The sequence below is a fragment of the Nelumbo lutea genome, chromosome 6 (assembly GCF_056320005.1).
Source record: "Nelumbo lutea isolate HS-2025 chromosome 6, American lotus-T2T, whole genome shotgun sequence".
NCBI classification, from domain to species: domain Eukaryota; kingdom Viridiplantae; phylum Streptophyta; class Magnoliopsida; order Proteales; family Nelumbonaceae; genus Nelumbo; species Nelumbo lutea.
In genome coordinates, this window is record NC_142689.1 from 31,865,669 (window position 1) to 31,885,032 (window position 19,364).

The following is a 19,364-nucleotide window of genomic DNA, read 5'->3' on the forward strand; positions in this document are numbered from 1 at the left end:
AAACCGCAAACCATTGTTTGGGTCAAACGGTTTAATAGTTTGGCCACTCAGGTCAGTAGTTTTCTGACTTTTTAATGTTTTTTAGAAATTTCCGGTTGTTAGTATAATTGGACCCGGGGGCCGACCGATTATCGGTTTTTTCGTTCTGACCATCCGGTCCGGTCCGGTTTTGAAAATCATGATGCTTTTAGTTTAGTTTCAAATTGCTTAAAGTCCTGAAACCCTAGGAAACTTGCATTCCCAGCTTCCTCCAGATTGAGAAAAAAATGTAGAGAGGTGAGGGTCTTAGGGAAACAAGTACTTAAGACTCGATAACATCACCTCAAATCAATTCTAGATGAAGTTGGGAACGTTTTTGGTAGATTTCAGGAGCTTTGAGCAATCTTGTTAACTCGTGCTTCATTGGAATTTGAGCCTGGATTACTCCTATGGTGGATTGCTATAGTAGCTTGGAGAGAGGAATGCATAACACATTCCCTCTCTCAATATTTGGAATCCAAAACCTTTTGGTTCAGTGCCTTTCTTGTAGAGGACGAAGTCACCATCAAAGACTTAAATCGAATTTGTCAAATCTGAAAATGATGGCCCATTTCCTCTAAAAAAGTGAGTGGCGGTTCTATCTCTTTGAACCGGCCATGAGTTTCCTGTAACTCACAATCGCCATAGCCAAGCCGCCGCCATTGCCCTAACTACCACCACTGCTACGGAATCCTTTGCTCCCACCACTACTTCTAGAATACGCCTAGTTGACAGTGTTGTTTCGACGGTCGAGAATTTGGATTGATCGTCAATGGCCCAAAGCATCGTTACTCGACTTTTGCAGACACCAAGAGGATAAGGAGAAACGATGAGGGGGAAGATGAAACCCACCTCATACAACACTGATCAATACCCACCCATTCACCGCAGCAGATCTGAACACCAGTTTGGATTTCCAACGCCTCGGGAAACTGGTCGAGATAGATGACAACACCTTTTTCCCCTCTTCTTACCGGGAGGGCAAGCTTCTCTTATGGTCTTCACCTCTTGCCCCACTCGGAAATAGAACCGCCCGTAAACATAATCTTGAAAGTCATAATCTTTTCTTCTTCATCATGAATCAACGTCCTTGAATCTGTCCATATAAACAAAAAGCAAAGGAGAAAAAAAAGACGGGCACGAAAGTCCAGAGATTCCAATTTATGAAGGCACAAAGGTTTTGATGGATGCTGCCTCGGACAGCCTGCGACCCAACCCCACTCCCATGGCTCTTGCTCTTTCTCTCTCAGTCTCTCACCTAACTAGCGGCAATGACCTATTGAAACAACCATTTTCTGGTGAGTTCGAAATGCCCCCAGGCCAGGGTTCTGATATGGGCTACGAGCTACGACAACTGGTTGATTGCTGTCGCGGCAACTGGTGAGTTCGAAATGCCCCCTTCTCGTAGTGAAAGATGGGGAGAGTAATGGTTGCACCATCGACGACCGGGAGTGGTTTGCTTTAGCTGCCCTTGGGGAGAGGGATGGTGAAGAAGAAGGAAGAGGAACGAAGGGTAAAATTGGATTTTATAGAAAATTTATACGTTATTGGTGTTAGTATATGTTTGGATTTAGATGGAACATTAAGGATATTAATGATAGGTGTAGATTTAGTCAATTGTTAGAAACAATGGGAGTGGTGCACGATAATAATTAAACAGTAAGGGTACAAGTTAATCAATTAACTAAACAATAGGGATAATTTAAGGAATTTGCCCTGATAATAATATGTAACTGCACTTCATGTATTCTGTCTACTCTCCCTTGCTTGTTAAATTAAACTTTGGTCTTTTATTCCTATTCACTTCAATGTCTATTGTGCTATATGAGTATATCCTAGTTTTTTTTTTCATCTATAAAAAAAATATCCTAGTTTTTTTTATTTCTTTCTTTTCCTAATGAGCATGGGATATTAGGGATGTTTACGGTTAACCGAAACATGGGGCATCTTTTTGAATCAAACCGGTAGTATCGATTTTTGGAAAATCGGTAACCGGAACCAAACTGAGACCAATTGATTAACTATCAATTCGGTTCGTCGTTTTTTCGATTTTTTAGTTTTTACAATATATATATATATATATATATAAATTAAAAAAAATATTAATATATATAATATTATATTTTAAATAATAAATAATATATTATAAATATTTATATATATATAATTCATATTTATTAATTTATAATATATAAAATATATATAATATACATAAAAAAAATATATATATATATATATATATATATATATATATATATATATACTAGTCGGTTCGATTAACTGTTGATTTTTTATATTGATTAACCAAAACCAAACCAACCGGTTTGATTAACCAATTTTTTGATTTGATTTCGATCGGTTCATTTTTTTTTTTTTTTTGGTCACTCCTATGGGATATATCCTAGTTGGGATATGAAACTAGGGAGATGTGATAGTTTGGATGGCTAGGAGTCCATTCATCTTGGAAGACTTTTGGCTTTAGTAATCTCTTGTAATGTAACTATGGATGTATGGCACTGAACACAGTGGAATGGCGGAATAGGATCGATGTAGACAAGGCTTAAATCGAATCTAGGTAATGTTATTGCGAGCTATCTTTCATCCACTCCCAGGTCCCAGAAAATTAGGTATCATGATGGATGTAATCACGGGGAGGGATCTTTTAGAAAGAAACCGTCTATTGGATTAGGTATTGCTGGTTGAACTTGTTGTTTAGACTGCATCTAGATTTCAAACAGCCACCTCATGAAATACAACGTTGGTTGCACACTTGCAGATGGGTGCATTTCATGGTACTTAACTGACTACTTCAAAATAGTCAAGAAAAAATCTCTGTTACTGGAAAGATAATACCAAATAAATAGGTTTGATCAATCAAAACCCTTTGTGAATTTTGATAAATACCATTAAATTAGAAGGTCAGCTTCCGTCAGTACTAGTCTGTGTTTATACCATTTGAATAACCTTTTGCAATCTTGTATTGAGAATAATTCTCCATGAAATAAAGTACATAAGTACAGAGATATTCCTAATACAAGACTATAAAGGTTCGAATGGGCATTGCATTGACTGAGGCCGATCTCTCAAATTGATACATAATTCCGCCAGTATGAACTTATCTTACACTGCCACTGCATTAAAACTTTGTCAAATTCCCATGATACCACCTTGGTTATCACTTTTATCATACCAGTTGATTGGTTTCCAGTATCATAGTTGAACCCAATAGTTAAAAGGGAAAACGTATGCTACTGGAAAAACATGATATCAGAAGGGCCTTGATCAATCAAAAACCCCGTAAATTTGATAAATAACCACCTGATACTGCTTTGTTAGTTACAAGTTTTCCCGGTTCAGCTGAGTGTTTTGGGGTTTAGATTGTCATGCTTTTGAAAGAAAATATTGTTAAGTGCTCAAAACACTTTAGATTTGTTCAGCATTGCTCAGTGTTTAAAACTAAGTTGAATGTTGATCCGAAAAGTTGGCTTTGGCTTGGTGGGGGCTTTGCGGTTCAACCCGGCAGTTGGCCTGGTGAAACGGTTAAAAACAGTAAATTATTCAAGACCAAGTGTGTGTAAGCGATAAGCCCCCAAAACATTTTCTTGTCCAATTGTTTCAACAACCACCCCGTATATATATACTACAAATTCATTAACGGTGTTCATCTCTCGTATGTTTCTAACCCAAAATTATTAAACTTACTACTTACAACTTACAATGGTGTTTGGTTTCATTACCGTTTATCTAAAAAACGGCTCCAGTTCACTGACATATAGGCGTTTCCCCTGAAATCTTGTTTGGTTAAATAACTTATTAAATAAATATTTGTCTCGGTTTGTATGAGAATTATCTACTGGAATGAATTTCTTTTTAATGTTTTCTTCAACACCAAGACATTTTTTTCACTATTCAGCTTATGTAGCATCTAATATGTTTAATGGTGTCTAATTGTTAAAAAAAAAATTACAACCGTTTTTCTTATTTTTCACAATAACTACCATACAAAATATTTATTAAATAAACGATAATGAAACCAAACAGCCCCTAAATGGCTTTTTTGATTTTTTTTGGCCCCTATTAGAAAGGAACATCTCCTTAGTGGTACCAGCCAAGTTAGTAGAGGAGAGAAACAAGTAACCGCCCCAAACTGTAAGGGATGAGCAAATTAATAGGTAGATCAGACTAAAATCCCAAGGTAAGTAAGAGCTAAGGCATCCTTTTTTCGGATTTTGAAAGGGGGGAAAGTTGGTCAATAGGATTTTGGTTCACATTGACCAAGAATCACATGTTTTTTTTTCAAATTTATGTGGGGACCAGGGAAATTTTATTTTCCTGGGTATCACTTATACCCATTTCCTACGTGGGTAAATAACTTTCCCACTTAAGGGGAAAATTGCCAACACTTGAATGGGACAAAAATACCCTTTTTAATAATAGATTTTTATGCCTAAAATGGTCATTGTATTATTTACATGAGAAATAGAAGAACATGAATAAATGCACTTACTCGGATAAGTATTTCTCAGGAAAAACTTACCCAAATAACTGCATTTACCTGGATAATTAACTTACCGAAAAATGAATGGGGCTTTAATAAAAAAGCAAAGAAAGAAGTTAATGGGAGGGGGGGGGGGGGGCACATGGTTTCCAGACTAGTAGTGTAGCAAAAGTGGAAATGATGCAACCTGTACTGGGGGCTCCATATCTTGGTCACTTCACACCTCTCCTCATATGGTATTTTCTGCCCAAATGTCCCTTTCTTCTTTGTCCAAAACAATCTTCTTACCTGGACTGGTCGCATTATTCCTCTATGTGGCTGAAAGAGACTCATGTAGGGAAAACATTTCTTTTTTCCTGTTGGGGTTGATTTAATTTGTTACTCAGAGCTGTCTATGGTGATATAAATTAGACAGTGCTAACAGATTTCCCCAACCCAGCAAAAGGGCCTGGGCGCGGGCCCATTTCGAACTCAAATCTGGGTCCCAGAACCAGAAGGGTGGATGTGGTCCAAACATTTATGGCAACACGGCATTAGCAGGTTGGTAGTTGGTAGGCTCAAAACGGCTATCCAAATCCAGGTCAGAAGCCCATCAATCCGGCCCAATCTGTTGAAAATTGTATTCAGCTTGGTCACTGATACCGGTGACAGCAATTTCATGATCATCAAGCCATGATTTAAAGGCGAATTTGGTCCCTTTGTGCATGGAAATGAGAGTAACACAAAACACTGTAGCTGCATTAATGCGACCGACATCGTACCTTTATTCTTTATGAATCATTGCATAAAGTATTCTCGAATTTAATATGCTTGCTACCTAAATAGGGTTTGTTCCCTACCAAAAGGACCTTTTGGTCTTCCTTTCTAAACTGAGAATCCAACTATTAAAACCTTTATCTCTCTCTTGCTTCCTAAGCTCATGTCGCTTAACTTTACATATTACATTCTCTCTCTCTCTCTCTCATCCAATTGATCTTAAGCGTCTGTATGCTACAGGACCATGCAGCTATGGCCTCGTCCAAGTTGGGGTCCAAAAGAGTGATTGCAACAGAATCCGATGTGATCAATTATATTAGTCTTGATCATATATGCTTATTATGGATAATAATGGCTTCCGAGAATTGGTATATAGCTTCATTTTCATCACTGAAATGCTTTTAATAATACAATAGAAGCATGAAGTTGTGATCATGTTTCAAGCTGATTTTCTTCTGATTGGTTTCCATTTTGAACTCCTCCCTTACTACTTTGAGCTCTTGTTTTACACTTCTACTTCCAATTTAGAGAATTTAAGGAGGGTTTGTGGTAGGTTGTACCCAGCTTACATCACCCTTCTGAACATGATGGGGCTCATATGAGACCGGCACCTTATGCTTATGGAACACTGGTGCATCCATTTGTCCCCTCGTGAATTGGAATAAGGCTTTGTTTAGTTGAATTAAATTGAATTGAGGGTTTCAAGCTTGTCGTTATTAATCTAAACTTGGGAAAGAGGAGCTAATTAAATACTTTTTACAGATTTGACCTTTTTTTTTTCGTATGGTTTCAACTTCCATCTCAAAAATATTGAAAAGAAAGCTTAGTCATAACTTGGGATAGAGGGGACCAATTATATATATAGCATGAAATTAAGGGCAGTGGTGTGTTTTAATTTGCTATTTGATCAAATCAAACACCGCTAAAACTAAATCTCATGTATTAACAAATTAAAAGCACTTTGATTAATTTTTGTCCTTTTGTGATCTAAAGTTGAAGGCAACCGCATGGGTCCAAGGCATTATGCCTAGAATTCTTCAAATGAATTTAATTAAAAACACCTAGTTCTAGTTAGTCACCCCTAGCCCTAGTCTATTACCACTTCAGGTGTGGGTGTATTAAGTATTAATAATGAAAAGGAATGAAGATATAGTTTATAATAAGGTTGTTGTGTTAGCCTGTTAGGCACATCTAATCTATAGATCATAATTCTAGGATAACATATATTTTGATAAATCAAATCCTTGGAATATACAGGAGCTCTTCGAAAGATGGTCCACTTTGTTGGGTAGTTGTAACTGATGAAGAAGAATGATATCTTAATATGTACTTCCTGTATCTAGACTTGTAGGAATTTCGTGCCCTCTTATTAAATATATGCCTAGAATCTTTGGGAATGCTCTTTACGTAACATCTAAGCTAGATTGATCATCTATATATGTTAGCATCCATGTTTCCTAATTAGGTTTCTTTCTCATCATTTTACTTTTTTTTTGTTCAAGTATGAAACAGATTAACTAACCCTTGTTTAAGTAATTAAACGGGTCAGGACTCTGGACCAATCCGGATTGCTTGTATTTTTTATTTTGGATACCATCATGAAAAGGGGATTAAGGATTGGGAATGGAGCAGGATGCATCGTCAGTTCCAATAACAAGTATATATGATTCTGGATCTCCTATCCACATAAACTCTGTTCATCTCTACTCACAACACACTATTCTCATGAACTGGGGATATTTTCTCTGTATAATATTATGTAGGAGGATAAGATGTTCTTTGTATGTGACTGCGATATCATGTGGGTAGACATAGACAGAAGATCTGGACTCAATATATATAATCTTATCATGAAAAACTTACAGTAGGCTGAAATATTCGGTCCACAATTTCACTCTCTATGTTAATTGTTAAGAAATCGGATGAAAACAAAAAGGGACTAAAATAATAGCTGAAAATTAAGAATCTGCAAAACTTTTATGTCCATTTTCAGAGAGAAACAAACACACCATGTACGATTATGCTTGCATTTACCAGTCAATTCTCAAGTGGTAGAAATGTAGAATAGTGGTGTCCAAAATCAACGGGCCCATGAGATAAAATCGAGATTAGCCAGCTGGCAATTCTTCCACATGATATCACGTACTCAACTGGAAAATATCAACTATTGCTCATATCTAGGCGACCCGTTTAGGAATCAGAATCTGTCAACCCTTTGAAATTCTATCTATGTTGTTGGTACCAACGTCATACATAAATAGATAGATGGATAGATTGATTGCATCTGATGGCTTTCACCACATAGCATTGATCAGTCTTTGTTACACCAAGACCAGAGTCACCTCTCAGCGACAAGTTCACTAGATATCCATTGTGTGGGCCAGCCAGGTCTCCTCTTGGCTCTGTCCGTGATCAATGGACTGTACTGCACATCCATGATCCATGTCGTGGCCATGATAATAAAAGAAGTCTACCACTTATATCTCATTGTCCACAAGTAGCTACATCCCATGTGATCTTCTCCTTCCTAGGCATGCTCTACTTGCATTTAACCCGTACCATTGTTCTAAAGTTCCTTCTCCAATGTCGACCCGATTAGCAATCTGGACCGGTTAAACCCGAATGCACGCAGCCTAAAACTGTTTGGGGCCCCCACTTGTCTCAGAGTCTCGACCTACCAGTGTGGGCTTGGGTTTTTTGGGATCCATTTATTTAAATAATAATAAAAGGTGAAATGGGCCACGCTTCTTTGTCCTCGTGGGTTTTCCATAAACAATGGAAGATGACCTGTTGTATCGGCCAAAAGTCGAACCACACTTGCCAACCTTTGCTTGTGTAGGATGCATAGTGACGTTCTATTGGGCCTTTAGTGGGCCAGTAATCATTACTAGGGAGGTTGGACCTAAAGTTGACCCAACACGACTTAAATAAACCTTTCCTTCTAAAGGAGGCTTTATGATGTATCATGTGCTCAACACTTCAACAGCCTCTGCCTCATCTATGTTTATTAATTAAATTATATATGAAAAAGGCCGCCTGCAACAAGCGTCCTACAGTGATGGATCGGGTCGGCGCCAAGCTTGTTGATGTCTCTTTGTTTGCTTCGACCCGACCCGTAGTGATCTATTTTACACTTGGGTAGTTGGGTTGGGTTGATGGACCGGTCCCAATCTGAACTCCGTTACCGTTTGTACTTGGAACCGCTGACCCAAAACCCCGTCAAGGTATTCCTTTTAACCATTTTAGATTTTTTGGACACTGCCACGTCAGTGAACAATCAGACTTTTTGTAATAAAGTTTTAATTAAAAATGATTTTTTTGGTAATTAAAATTAAAACTGTCTTTTCGCGATCTCCCGTTCATCCTCTCCCTCTTCCTTTTCTTTCTTACATAAGAAAACGCCACCCGAAGGCCGAAGATAGTCGAAAAGTAGTAAACAGGAGAGATATCCAGAAGAGAGGAGAGAGGAGAAAAGGGCGCACATTTCTTCGTGACGCCTCTTTTGCAGATCTTGAGAACCAATCTGTGAGTAGAAAATAACCCTAAACTTTTGTCTGCTTTTTTCTTCGAAGAAGCTTTCTTGTTCGTTCAGGGAGAGCTACGACATCGATGAAGGGGTTGGAGTTGCTAGATCCCTTCTTGATGGCTTGAACGATGATTTAGCTCGTTTTCTGAGCTGGTTTTGAGCTTGTGATGGTGATTAAGCCCTACAGTTTCTTGTTCTGACATGCTTTTCCACTGCCAGAGCTGAACCTTCGGTGCTTCAGAGTGGATATTGCTGGATTTTTATGAGGTGTGTCGGGGTTTGAACTATTGAAGGGACGTTAATTTGCTCTTTGTTTGTTTTTTTTTTTTTTTTTGTTTCGACCCTGGACACTGGATTCTTGGTACTTCTCCTGGCTTTTCTCTGGTTTTGGGAGATTTTATTGGATTTTCGCGAATTAATATGAAGAAGCTTTGTGTTTTGCTTTTTGTTGCTGGCTTGAAGAGGTTTGTTTGGCTTCGGATTGGTTTATTTAGAAAAGCATCTGCTCTCGGCGTTTACTCTGTTTTATGTTGCTGTTTAAGATTCGAAGTGGTGTTTGGGTCTGAGATGCTGGATCGGATTCCTCAGATAATGATTTAATAGCAGATATGGACGACCGTGGTGGATCATTCGTAGCAGTGAGAAGGATTTCGCAAGGGTTGGAGAGGGGGAGCGCTTGTCATTCTACTTCAGGTACGCTGTAAATTTTTCTCCTTTCGTTTTCTTTCTTCTTTTCTGGATATTGCTATTTACTCCTATCAGAACTTAAAACGAATTAAAAATTCAAATTGTGACCATAATATTTTGCTAAATTACACTCCGCGTGTGGAAATTTATGCTTAGTTAATATCTTCGTCTCGTATTCGGCAAATTTGAGGAATTATGGCTGCTTATTTTAAATTTGGTTAATTTTATGCCTCTTGCGAGTAACTTAGCAATTTTCCTGTTAACCTCTTTTTCTGTTCTACAACACTGTCGTTCTTTCTTCAGTTGTTGTTTTGTTGTAACTTTGCCCAAGGGTGCATTATTTCTGAGTAAAAGTGGAACACGGTATTTTCCACCAAGACTGAACCAGAGTAACAGAATTTTGTCTATTCTTTGTTGTTCCCTCATTAGGAAGCAACTTAGCAAAGAGGACTAACTAGCTATAATAAGGCACTCGAGGTGTTTTGGTACTGCTTCCTCACTAGATCTGGTGTTTCCCTAGGATAAGCATTATAGCACCTCTGCACCGGTTGACTTTTTACAGGAGTTTCTTTAGCATTGCAGACTCAAAGGTGATTGGTAGATTCCCCTTGCAGTTGAAATAAGATTGGGCTTACTTGATGGTATTAGCAAACGCAAGGCAGCTTCTTAACCCCAATCTCTCCCCTATTCTTTCTCTTAAATGGACTGTACTTTCCATTATAAAAATTTCTAAGTGATATTTTCTTGATATCCTTTCCCCAGTGGTAAACCTCTCTCGAAATGACATTTCGAACTTTGTTGGTAAAGATTATATCAAGCAGAGATCATGTTAACAGGAAATATTTAAGTTTATTTGCTTTAATGAATTAGGTGTGAAACCATGTCCGCTAATAAGCATGAACAACATTACGAGTAGCTAAGTTATGGCCTCTTGCCTTTTCTATTGAAATGTGGTGTTTCTCATTCTCCAGTTATATATGTTGAAAGCACTCTTCTCAAAAAATCATCTTAAATTTGTAAATTTGCTTCTGGACCAACATTTTGGGAATAATCTAAGAGTACCTGCATGTGAGCCTTGATCACATTGGTCTATCCATCAAAGATTTACTTAAAACATAATTTTGTCATTGGTCCATTTAATTTTTGTTATATATAGATTAGAAAAACTTAGCTTATATCTGTCTGACCAGCACATAATCATAATTATTATGGTGGGCAAAGTTTCTGGATGGTTTTATGTGATAACAATGTTTTCTACACTTTTGCTTCTCTTCTTGCGTGTCTTGAGTCTGGTTACTTCACATGTAGTAGTGGTATAGTTGGCTGCAATTATATTTGGAAGTTGGAACTGTTTAGAGTGCTAGAGTCTTGGAAATAATTGTTTTGAAATGTTTGTAGGAATATTATCCTTGTGAATTGACCATGGTTCGTTATACAAGGAGCAGATCATGCATAATATTTAGTGTTTCCTAGGAAATTGTGAAAGATGGAGTGGTTTTCCTTGGATCTACAGAAGCTCGCTTTCTCCTTTTTTTTTTTTTTGATTTGTATGCATACAAGAGTTCTTCCTTTCAGTCAATTAGAAAATCCAATTCCAATAGTTAGCAATTTTGTATTCTACAGCTGAGGTTGTGGCAGGGTCTGCAGCATGGCTTGGGAGAGGTCTTTCTTGTGTTTGTGCTCAGAGAAGGGAGAGTGATACTCGACCATCGTTCGATTTAACCCCTGCTCAGGTGACGTTTTTTTTTCTCTGCACATTGTTCTATTTTTAATATGCTGTTTATACATTTATTTTCCATTAACTAGGAGGAACAGGAGTAGCAGCAGCATTAATAGTGGTGCAATAGGAGGATATTTTAAAATGGACAACCTAGGACTGACAAGTGTGAAAAGGCATGTTTGGTTCTAAAAGAAGCCCCTTTGTGCCCCCCCAAAAAAACCAAAGGTTAGGCCCATATCCATTAGAGATCTTCATGGGCTGGAGCAGGCTAGGCTTATTACCTACAAGTAGGGGCATATCCCAGGCTTGTGCCTGGACTAACCTGCTTCTCAGGCCTGACACAAAATCTAGGTCTTAGGCTCTTAGCCTGGAAACTTGTGGACCGGGCTAGGAATGATCACCTCTAGTATCGAGTCTACTCTCAAAAGAAAAAAAGAAAGCATATATTTGCTCCCTTTCTCTATGGATGTTAGAACTAAATCATGGATTGTAGCTTTCCTCAAGTGACATTTAGCCACTGGAATTTTTCTTTATAAAATGTAGAAAACAAAGACAAAGACATGGTTTGGACAGATGGCAGGGGCTCTTGGACTGAAACTGGCCCCAGGATGGTGACAAGCAGAATAGATTGGGCTTTTTATATCTTTCATGTTCTTTAAATGATTAGACTAGTGATCATGTATACTTAAGATGTATAATTCTGCTCTTTCCATTGGCTTTTATGCTTTCAGGAGGAGTGCTTGCAAAGGCTACAGAGCCGCATAGATGTTGCCTATGATAGTTCAAATCCTGAGCACCAGGTATTATGTGAAGTCTGAATTCATTCTGGACTTCATTTCCTTTCTTTTGGGCGGGAAGGTGGTGGTAGGAGTCGTAACATTTCATTTTAGTTTCTAGAACTTTTTTTTTACTTTTGATACTGTAGGCTTGAAATATACGAACTGATTATTTACACTTGATAATGATTTTCAACATTGTACTCAATCATTCTATTTCCAAAAAAATATGTAGTATTGAATTACTTTGGAATATTGTTGTCATTTGAAATAGATAGGTCATGAGATGGAATCTATGATTAACCCGAGGTTCATTATCCTTATTAAACTGGAACTCTGGATGGTCCATGTGGCCCACTTATTCGTTAATGCTGACAAGTTGGTTTATGTGCCATCTTTTTAATGTGGCATGATCCAAAAAATCTGAAGTGTAAGGGCCTTTCTCCCAACTGACACTAACTATTCTTGCATTATAGGAAGCTTTGAGGTCATTGTGGAATGCTTCCTTTCCTGGAGAAGAACTTCGTGGTTTAATATCTGAGCAGTGGAAAGAAATGGGATGGCAAGGAAAAGATCCATCAACAGATTTCAGGTATGCTTTCTTTCCTTTGGATTCTGTGGGGCTTTATGTGGTTATTACTTTTAGTTTATGCTTAACATGTTGAATTTGGACTTTATGTGGCAGGGGTGGTGGTTTCATATCACTAGAGAATTTGCTGTTCTTTGCAAGGAACTATCCAGTATGGTCCTTTTTTTTAACCTTGCTATTCTTTTTTGTTTTACCTAATGCTTGTTGAATTTGGATTCCTATGTTAGGAGCACCTTGAAGTAATAAAAAACCTTTTTGTTGCAGAAATCCTTTCAGGATCTTCTCCGAAAGCAGGAAGGTGATCGGGCTATGTGGGAGTACCCATTTGCAGTTGCTGGTGTGAATATCACATTCATGCTCATTCAGATGCTTGATCTCCAAGCAGGTTTGCATGCTTCCCTTCCAATTCATGCTGAGTAATGATTATTTTGAGCAAATTATAAAATCTCCACGTAAACCAATTAATACAAATCTTTCTAGCATTTCAATATTACACCAGAACTCAATGAAACTTTGGCCACATTCTCAGTTTCAAGGAGGTTTGATACAAATTGCTATATAAGCAATTTAACCAAGCCTGTACAAATTAAAATTTATCAATAATTTAGCCAGGTGGATATTGACTTGCATGCTTAATGGATGTATAATTCTCATTTGTCAGAAGTGTCAAGACTGATGATAACATGGGTTATGTTGGGGTTTGTTTAGTACAGCTACTCTCTCTTGCTGAACTCTTCTAAGGACCTATAACTTTGGCATTTCGTTATGCACAAAGTGGTCACTCTCATACTCAAACCCACTTTCTCATGCACATCAGCTCAAGATTTTACCATTGCACCAAGCAAAGGCCCTTAACGATAATGACTTCTTGCTATGTTACCTGGATAGTCAAGGGCATGGCTACAAAATTTACAAAAGAAGTTGGAAGTATCCGAAACAATATGGGTATCCAGGTGTCGTGGTGTCCTGTACAAGCCCTTGTACAGGTATCCAGGTGTCAAATTGATAGATGGGTACAACCATGTTGGTGGAATTGGTAAAGAATAGCATCTAAAACATTTTATTCAGCCTTCGGGAATACTTTCTTGAAGCCAAAACTGAATGAATCATAATATGGTTTGAAAGTGTTGTCCTAATGTTTATATACCTGTACAGTCAAACCGCGGACGGTGCTGGGGGCAATTTTCTTGAAGTTACTTGTAGGTAATATTATAGCACCTCATGCTACATTTTTTTTAATGTTAAAATTTGGATTTGTTGGTCAATGGATGTTTCAAACTGGAAAAGATATTTAAGACAATTTGATGCATCCAGCCTAGAAAGTTGCCTAGGGTGATAAACTATCCAATTTAATGATATAAATTCTGTTTGTGTTTAATTTACTGCTTCTATGAGCAATTGTCTCAATTATGTTATGTATAACCTACAGGTTTGTTTTGTGACAGAAAATGAGTCGGCGTTCGACCTTCTCTACTGCATAACATTCAAGCTAATGGATCAGCAATGGCTTGCCATGCGTGCATCGTACATGGATTTCAATGTACCGCTTCTGTCAAATTTCATCATCCTCACTTATTTTATCATAAGGTGGAAAAAAAAATACTAACATCATATTCTGTAATTTTGTTTTGGATTTCTTCCCTTCCAGACTGTGATGAAATCCACACGCCGGCAATTGGAAAGGGAATTCCTGCTTGAAGACATCACACGATTAGAAGATATGCCTTCATACAGTCTCCTACGATAACATTTCAGTCCTATTGACAACCATGCAAATCCCTTGAGGAAGCAAGATGCCATTCATTGATAAGTGCTTTCTCCCAAGTTATCTTCTTTTAATTTTCTTTTTCTTCCGCTTTTGTTTTTTGATTAACAAGCCATCTCAACGGTGGCTTCCAAGATTTGGTGATCTGCCCAATTTGTTTGAGGCTGTCTGCCCATTTGAAGATTTCAACAAAGTTTGGATCCAGTGTTCTAAGCTACCTCCACTAATCCAAGCGTGAGTACGTTCTAGGCACATCCAGGATACCCTTTTTCGCAATGGGGGAAAACCTGGTTGCCATTTGTGTAACTATAGACAGGTACCTTGATTTTAAAAAATAGGTCAGTACTCAAAACAAAAGCTCGATATCTACGACTACTAGTACTAGCCCAACACGAAAATGAATTAAATAAATGCATTTAGAGCATCAATTGGGTGTATGTTTTCTCTGTGCTTCTACATGTAGAGTTTCTAAGACATTCCCGTCAGGCTATTTTGTTGACCATTCAGTTTAAGGGATACATTTCTTTAAGAATAGTAAAAAAAAAAAACAAATTAAGTAATGCAAGCACTACTGGATGAACAAGCTAGATTCATGAAACAATGCCCATGAAAGGGCTACGTGGTGAAATGCTCCATGTATTATTATTAATTAACCTTATAGTCATTTGAGCCTCAGATACTGTAAAACTATGGTAGCAAACTTGTCATCCTTGTGTAACTCCGCTAATTCAATTTAATTTTTTACGCTTAAATTTTTGCATATAAAATACTGCAATCTCATCTTATTATAACCCAGACAGGCCAAGGTTAAAAACTGGAAATGTGCATCGCAACATCACATGATGGTTTCAGTCGGTATTCAACTTCCCGACTACACTCGATAACCATTTCCAAATTGGAGATTAATGACTTGGAGCATAAAACAGAGGTCCAAGAATTTACAATCACCAAGGATGGTCGCACTTCGCTCCAATAATGGCCCATGTTAGATCGTGAACACATACATGCACAACAATGATTCATTGAATTCAAAAAATAGTTTAAGGGTCTATTGGTATGTTCGTACGGTCTGTTTGGTTTAGATGGAAATCAGAATTGGAATCAATTAGAATGAGATTTTATTTTCAAGGGAGGAGAAACTAATGGTCATTCTTGTTAGACAATGTATGCCCTCAGCCTTAACAAGAGTGATGTAAACTGACATTTGTTGCTGAATAAATTCAGTTTATTGTTAATTTTTGTGTATTATGATGTTTTTGTGTAATATTTTTTAAACTGGACATTTATGAGATTTGTGTTTGCTTAAAATGTTATTAATTAATGGGTAAACTTGGGAATTTTTCATGTTAAGACTGACACTTAGGGTGTAAAGTGGGTTGCGTTGTGTGTGAAGATACAACATGATTTTGCAGGCCGCTTGTGCATTAGCTAGTCATGCCGTGCGTACATGTGGGCCTAGGTGGATCATGCTTGCTGGCCCGGAGCCCTTCAAAAGTCAGGCCTGACAGGACTCATGCCATGAACCTAGGCAGGCCTGTGCCATGTTGGAAATAAAAAATATTAAAAATTATAATACAATTACAATATTTATACCAGGTCATAGGCCCGTGCCAGTATGGCCTATATCGTGCCTAATTTGGTAGAGCAATTCAAGCATTCAAGCATAAAGTGCACATACACTACCATTCATTCTCCATACAAACATTTGGGCTCAACTTACAGGTCAATTTCTGTTTGATTCTTCTGGTGCGTCTACTATTTGGGAGATGCAATTATGAGTTTCGTATCAGGTAACACTCAACCCCTCTTGGTTGATCAAATTCACATGATTCTTTTGGATCGACCCAATGGGAAAACTGTTTCCTCTTAAATCAATTTCCTATGGGCTGAATCAAGATTTTTGAAATCACTGATTTCCGACCACCAAGGTTCAACCTGTATTGGATTTTTTCAGCCCATTCTTCAATTCCCTCAAATAGGGAATGCCATTCCATTCTAATGGGATTCCAATTCTGCTTAACCAAATAGTTGGAATCGATTTCAATTCTAAGCCCCTGTTCCCACAAATCAAACAAGCCCTCATGGCTTCATCAAAACAATTGGTAGTCCAAGTAGGTTTTTCCCACACGACTGTTTTCCAGTATTCGGAGGGCTGCCGGGAGTTGCCTTCGACTAGGGCACCAAGGGGGGCATGTAGTTGCAAACACCACCTACCTTCGTGAGTTATTAATGTGTTGTATTAAATACCGAAGAAACGTACTAAAGGCTGGATTGCGAATGCTCCACGGTTTCCGGGTTTGCCAGTTAATCTGTTCAGCCCCATAAAAACCTGTTAAAACCGTCATTTAACCGAGACCCGAAAGGCCACCGTTTCCCAGTTTTCACAGTCCGACCACCTGGTCCAGACCGGGTCTTGAAACACTGGAATGAATCATCCTAAAATCTGAAACTCATCAGAAACTCCTAAAATGCAGATACTCTAGCTAAGTCCTTCACAACATTATATGCCAACTCGTCATACCATTATAATCAACATAACCCAGCACAAAACACCAGCCATGGTTATAAGATAGTGATATTGTATGTATGTTTCCATTTACAGCAAAATGAAACCCACAGCTTCTGATATGGTTTTTTTTAATCGTAGATAACACTAACATAAATTATAATTAAAAAGTAATCAGACCACAAGGATAATTAAAACGAGTTTATCCATCATTCCTCAATACAAGAAGTCGAAATTTAAGTTCCACTAATCAAGAGAATCAAAAACAGTTTGCCCAACGCTGGATAAGTACCTACTATCAACTCAACCAGTACAATTTACTCGTAGATCCAAGGGTGAAGGCTGCTCTGCCAGTAAACAGTACCATCTGGGAACCACAATGCAATCTCTTTCCGTGCACTCTCAACTGAATCACTTCCATGGATGACGTTCCTGTGAAGATAAAAAAAAAAAAAATGCAACTCCATAAGATATATTCCTTAAAAAGATCACAAAGCATCTATTAATAGTAATTAATAATTCATAACTACAAACAAAATCATTCAAAATAAAGGGCAGAAAAAGTTTAGTGCCTACATGAATTAATAAAATGGCAACAAAACTACATTCTGTGATTAAAACTTGAAAATCTTATACATGACTCTTATATTCTTCTGATGGAGTGAACCATCCTTCCAAGCTCTATTATAGATTGGATGTAGTGATCAACCATGGAGGTTCAGACCCATCAGTGAATTTCAGTCAGGAGATGGAAAGTAATTATCAGAACATACTTCGATGTGATCAATTTTCTGAAATAAGTCTCGGACATTATACATTTATATTAACAAATGGCTAGCAGATAGAGTGATAATGGGAACCACAGAGAGTGAAATCAGTTGCACAAATTCAAAAAACAATGACAAAAGTTGATTTCAAAATCCAGACCATTCCATTTTGAGATCCAGGAATCGTATATCAGAGTATAGATTTTCGGCCAATCTTAAAAAACATTGCAATCAGAATGGACAATTGATGGATAACACAAGCTAAAGATGCCAACCATGTTAAATTCTACTTATAACTTAAGCATCATTTCCATTTGAACCATTCATTCACCATAATCTTGTAACATTGAAAATAAGAAAAATGATCATATCACCTATAGTAGATCTTGAGAAAGCTCTAGAAAGCAAACAATGCACTACTACATAAAAATAGTTTGCTAAACGAGTCCAACACCAAAATTGAAACAAATGGGTCAATGCCTAGGTGAGTTAACAAAACGTAGGTGTGGAAGCACTAACAATCACAATACATGGAGGAACAAAAAAAAAAAAAAAATTACCTGCCAATGTCAATGGCATAGTCACCACGGATGGTTCCAGGAGCGGAATCTGCGGGATTCGTGGCTCCTATGATCTTCCTACCCGTGACGACGACGTTCTTTCCCTCCCAGACCATAGCAACCACAGGACCAGAAATGATGTACTCCACCAACCCATTGAAGAAGGGCTTGGCAGAGAGGTCTGCGTAGTGCTTCTCAGCAAAAGCCCGCTCTACGGTCATGAGCTTCAAGCCTAAATCCAACATCAAACATCCAGTTTAAGATTCGGACTTCAAAGCAGTAGCGCAAAACCAACACAAAACTCAAATTAAAATAACCAAGATGCGTTACCTTTCAAGGAGAAACCCTTCTTCTCAAATCTGCTAATGATTTCCCCAACCTAAAACAGAAAGATTAAAATTTTCAGACAATTCTGTTTTCCGTTGTACCTCAGTAACATCCATAGATCTAAGAAAAAACGAAATCTAACTTGTTTATTTTGTATTTAAGCGATTACGCCAAAAAGAAGTAGAAATCATCAACAGAGAGACCCAGAACTAGTAATTACTTGGTAAACTTAAAACAATATAAACAAGAAAGAAGGAAGGCTGGATTGAGATGAGAGTGGGGACGAAGACGAACCAGGCCTCTTTGAACGCCATCAGGCTTAATCATGATGAAGGTCTGCTCCATCTTCTTCTCTGTTTGTTCCGAAGACACTGGCTTTTTTGGGTAATCGCCGGTCAGCAGTAGAAGCAAAATAGAGAGAGGGAAGAATGGAGGGGTTTTATATCAAAACCCTAGCCAGTAATGAGATAACTTCCTCTTCTTTCCACCTTTGATTTGTTGCATCAGAATTCACAATTCAGAAGCGAGTGCAGCAGATCCCATCCCCCATCCCGATGCTAGTGAAGGTGGGTCCCTGGTCCCTGCGTAGCAGCACAGAGTATTTCAGACAAGGGGAATTTGGTTTTCAAAGGCGTGCAAGAAAATTATAACAATTTCTTTCACACGTGCTAGCGTCAAAAGTCCATGCGGCTATATCGTGATCCTGTTGTCACAGTCCACGCGGCAATATTTTACGCTTGTAATGATAGGCCAATCATGATGGACCACGTCAGCTCTTTACATGGCGAATCTGATGAGATCTATGTCCCAACTGGGGCAATTATCCCCTGTATTCAAAGGCAAGAGGTGACCGTATAGAGAGGTGAGGT

At 38.0% G+C, this 19,364-nt stretch overlaps 2 protein-coding genes across 17 annotated transcripts; one reads left to right on the top strand and one right to left on the bottom strand.

The window, feature by feature from the left end:
* Positions 1 to 8,629: 8,629 nt before the first annotated feature.
* Positions 8,630 to 14,552, top strand: LOC148848365 (uncharacterized). 16 transcript variants are annotated; one of them, XM_088949068.1, is made up of 11 exons: positions 8,630 to 8,797; positions 9,018 to 9,065; positions 9,341 to 9,491; positions 11,109 to 11,218; positions 11,937 to 12,005; positions 12,458 to 12,573; positions 12,667 to 12,721; positions 12,835 to 12,955; positions 13,726 to 13,773; positions 14,016 to 14,110; positions 14,219 to 14,552. In XM_088949068.1, the coding sequence occupies exons 3-11, from the start codon at positions 9,407 to 9,409 to the stop codon at positions 14,315 to 14,317; spliced, it is 798 nt and encodes a 265-aa protein (XP_088805194.1). In that variant the 5' UTR covers positions 8,630 to 8,797; positions 9,018 to 9,065; positions 9,341 to 9,406; the 3' UTR covers positions 14,318 to 14,552. The 16 variants fall into 16 exon arrangements, with proteins under 16 accessions (XP_088805194.1, XP_088805201.1, XP_088805196.1 ...); XM_088949075.1 differs by having other exon boundaries at positions 9,405 to 9,491; XM_088949072.1 differs by having other exon boundaries at positions 8,658 to 8,797; positions 9,018 to 9,262.
* Positions 14,553 to 16,894: 2,342 nt separating this feature from the next.
* Positions 16,895 to 19,158, bottom strand: LOC148848366 (nucleoside diphosphate kinase B). Its single transcript, XM_088949086.1, has 4 exons — positions 18,790 to 19,158; positions 18,499 to 18,547; positions 18,169 to 18,400; positions 16,895 to 17,273 (listed from the first exon to the last, which is right to left on the bottom strand). The coding sequence occupies exons 1-4, from the start codon at positions 18,838 to 18,840 to the stop codon at positions 17,159 to 17,161; spliced, it is 447 nt and encodes a 148-aa protein (XP_088805212.1). The 5' UTR covers positions 18,841 to 19,158; the 3' UTR covers positions 16,895 to 17,158.
* Between the last annotated feature and the right edge of the window lie 206 nt (positions 19,159 to 19,364).

Coding starts and splice junctions, on each gene's coding strand:
- LOC148848365 (XM_088949068.1), top strand. CDS start 9,407: ATGGACGACCGTGGTGGATCATTCGTAGCAGTGAGAAGGATTTCGCAA. Junction 12,574..12,666: donor GATCCATCAACAGATTTCAG/GTATGCTTTCTT, acceptor TTTATGTGGCAG/GGGTGGTGGTTTCATATCAC. Junction 14,111..14,218: donor CATCGTACATGGATTTCAAT/GTACCGCTTCTG, acceptor CTTCCCTTCCAG/ACTGTGATGAAATCCACACG.
- LOC148848366 (XM_088949086.1), bottom strand. CDS start 18,840: ATGGAGCAGACCTTCATCATGATTAAGCCTGATGGCGTTCAAAGAGGC. Junction 18,548..18,789: donor ATGGCGTTCAAAGAGGCCTG/GTTCGTCTTCGT, acceptor TTTCTGTTTTAG/GTTGGGGAAATCATTAGCAG. Junction 17,274..18,168: donor TATGCCATTGACATTGGCAG/GTAATTTTTTTT, acceptor TTATCTTCACAG/GAACGTCATCCATGGAAGTG.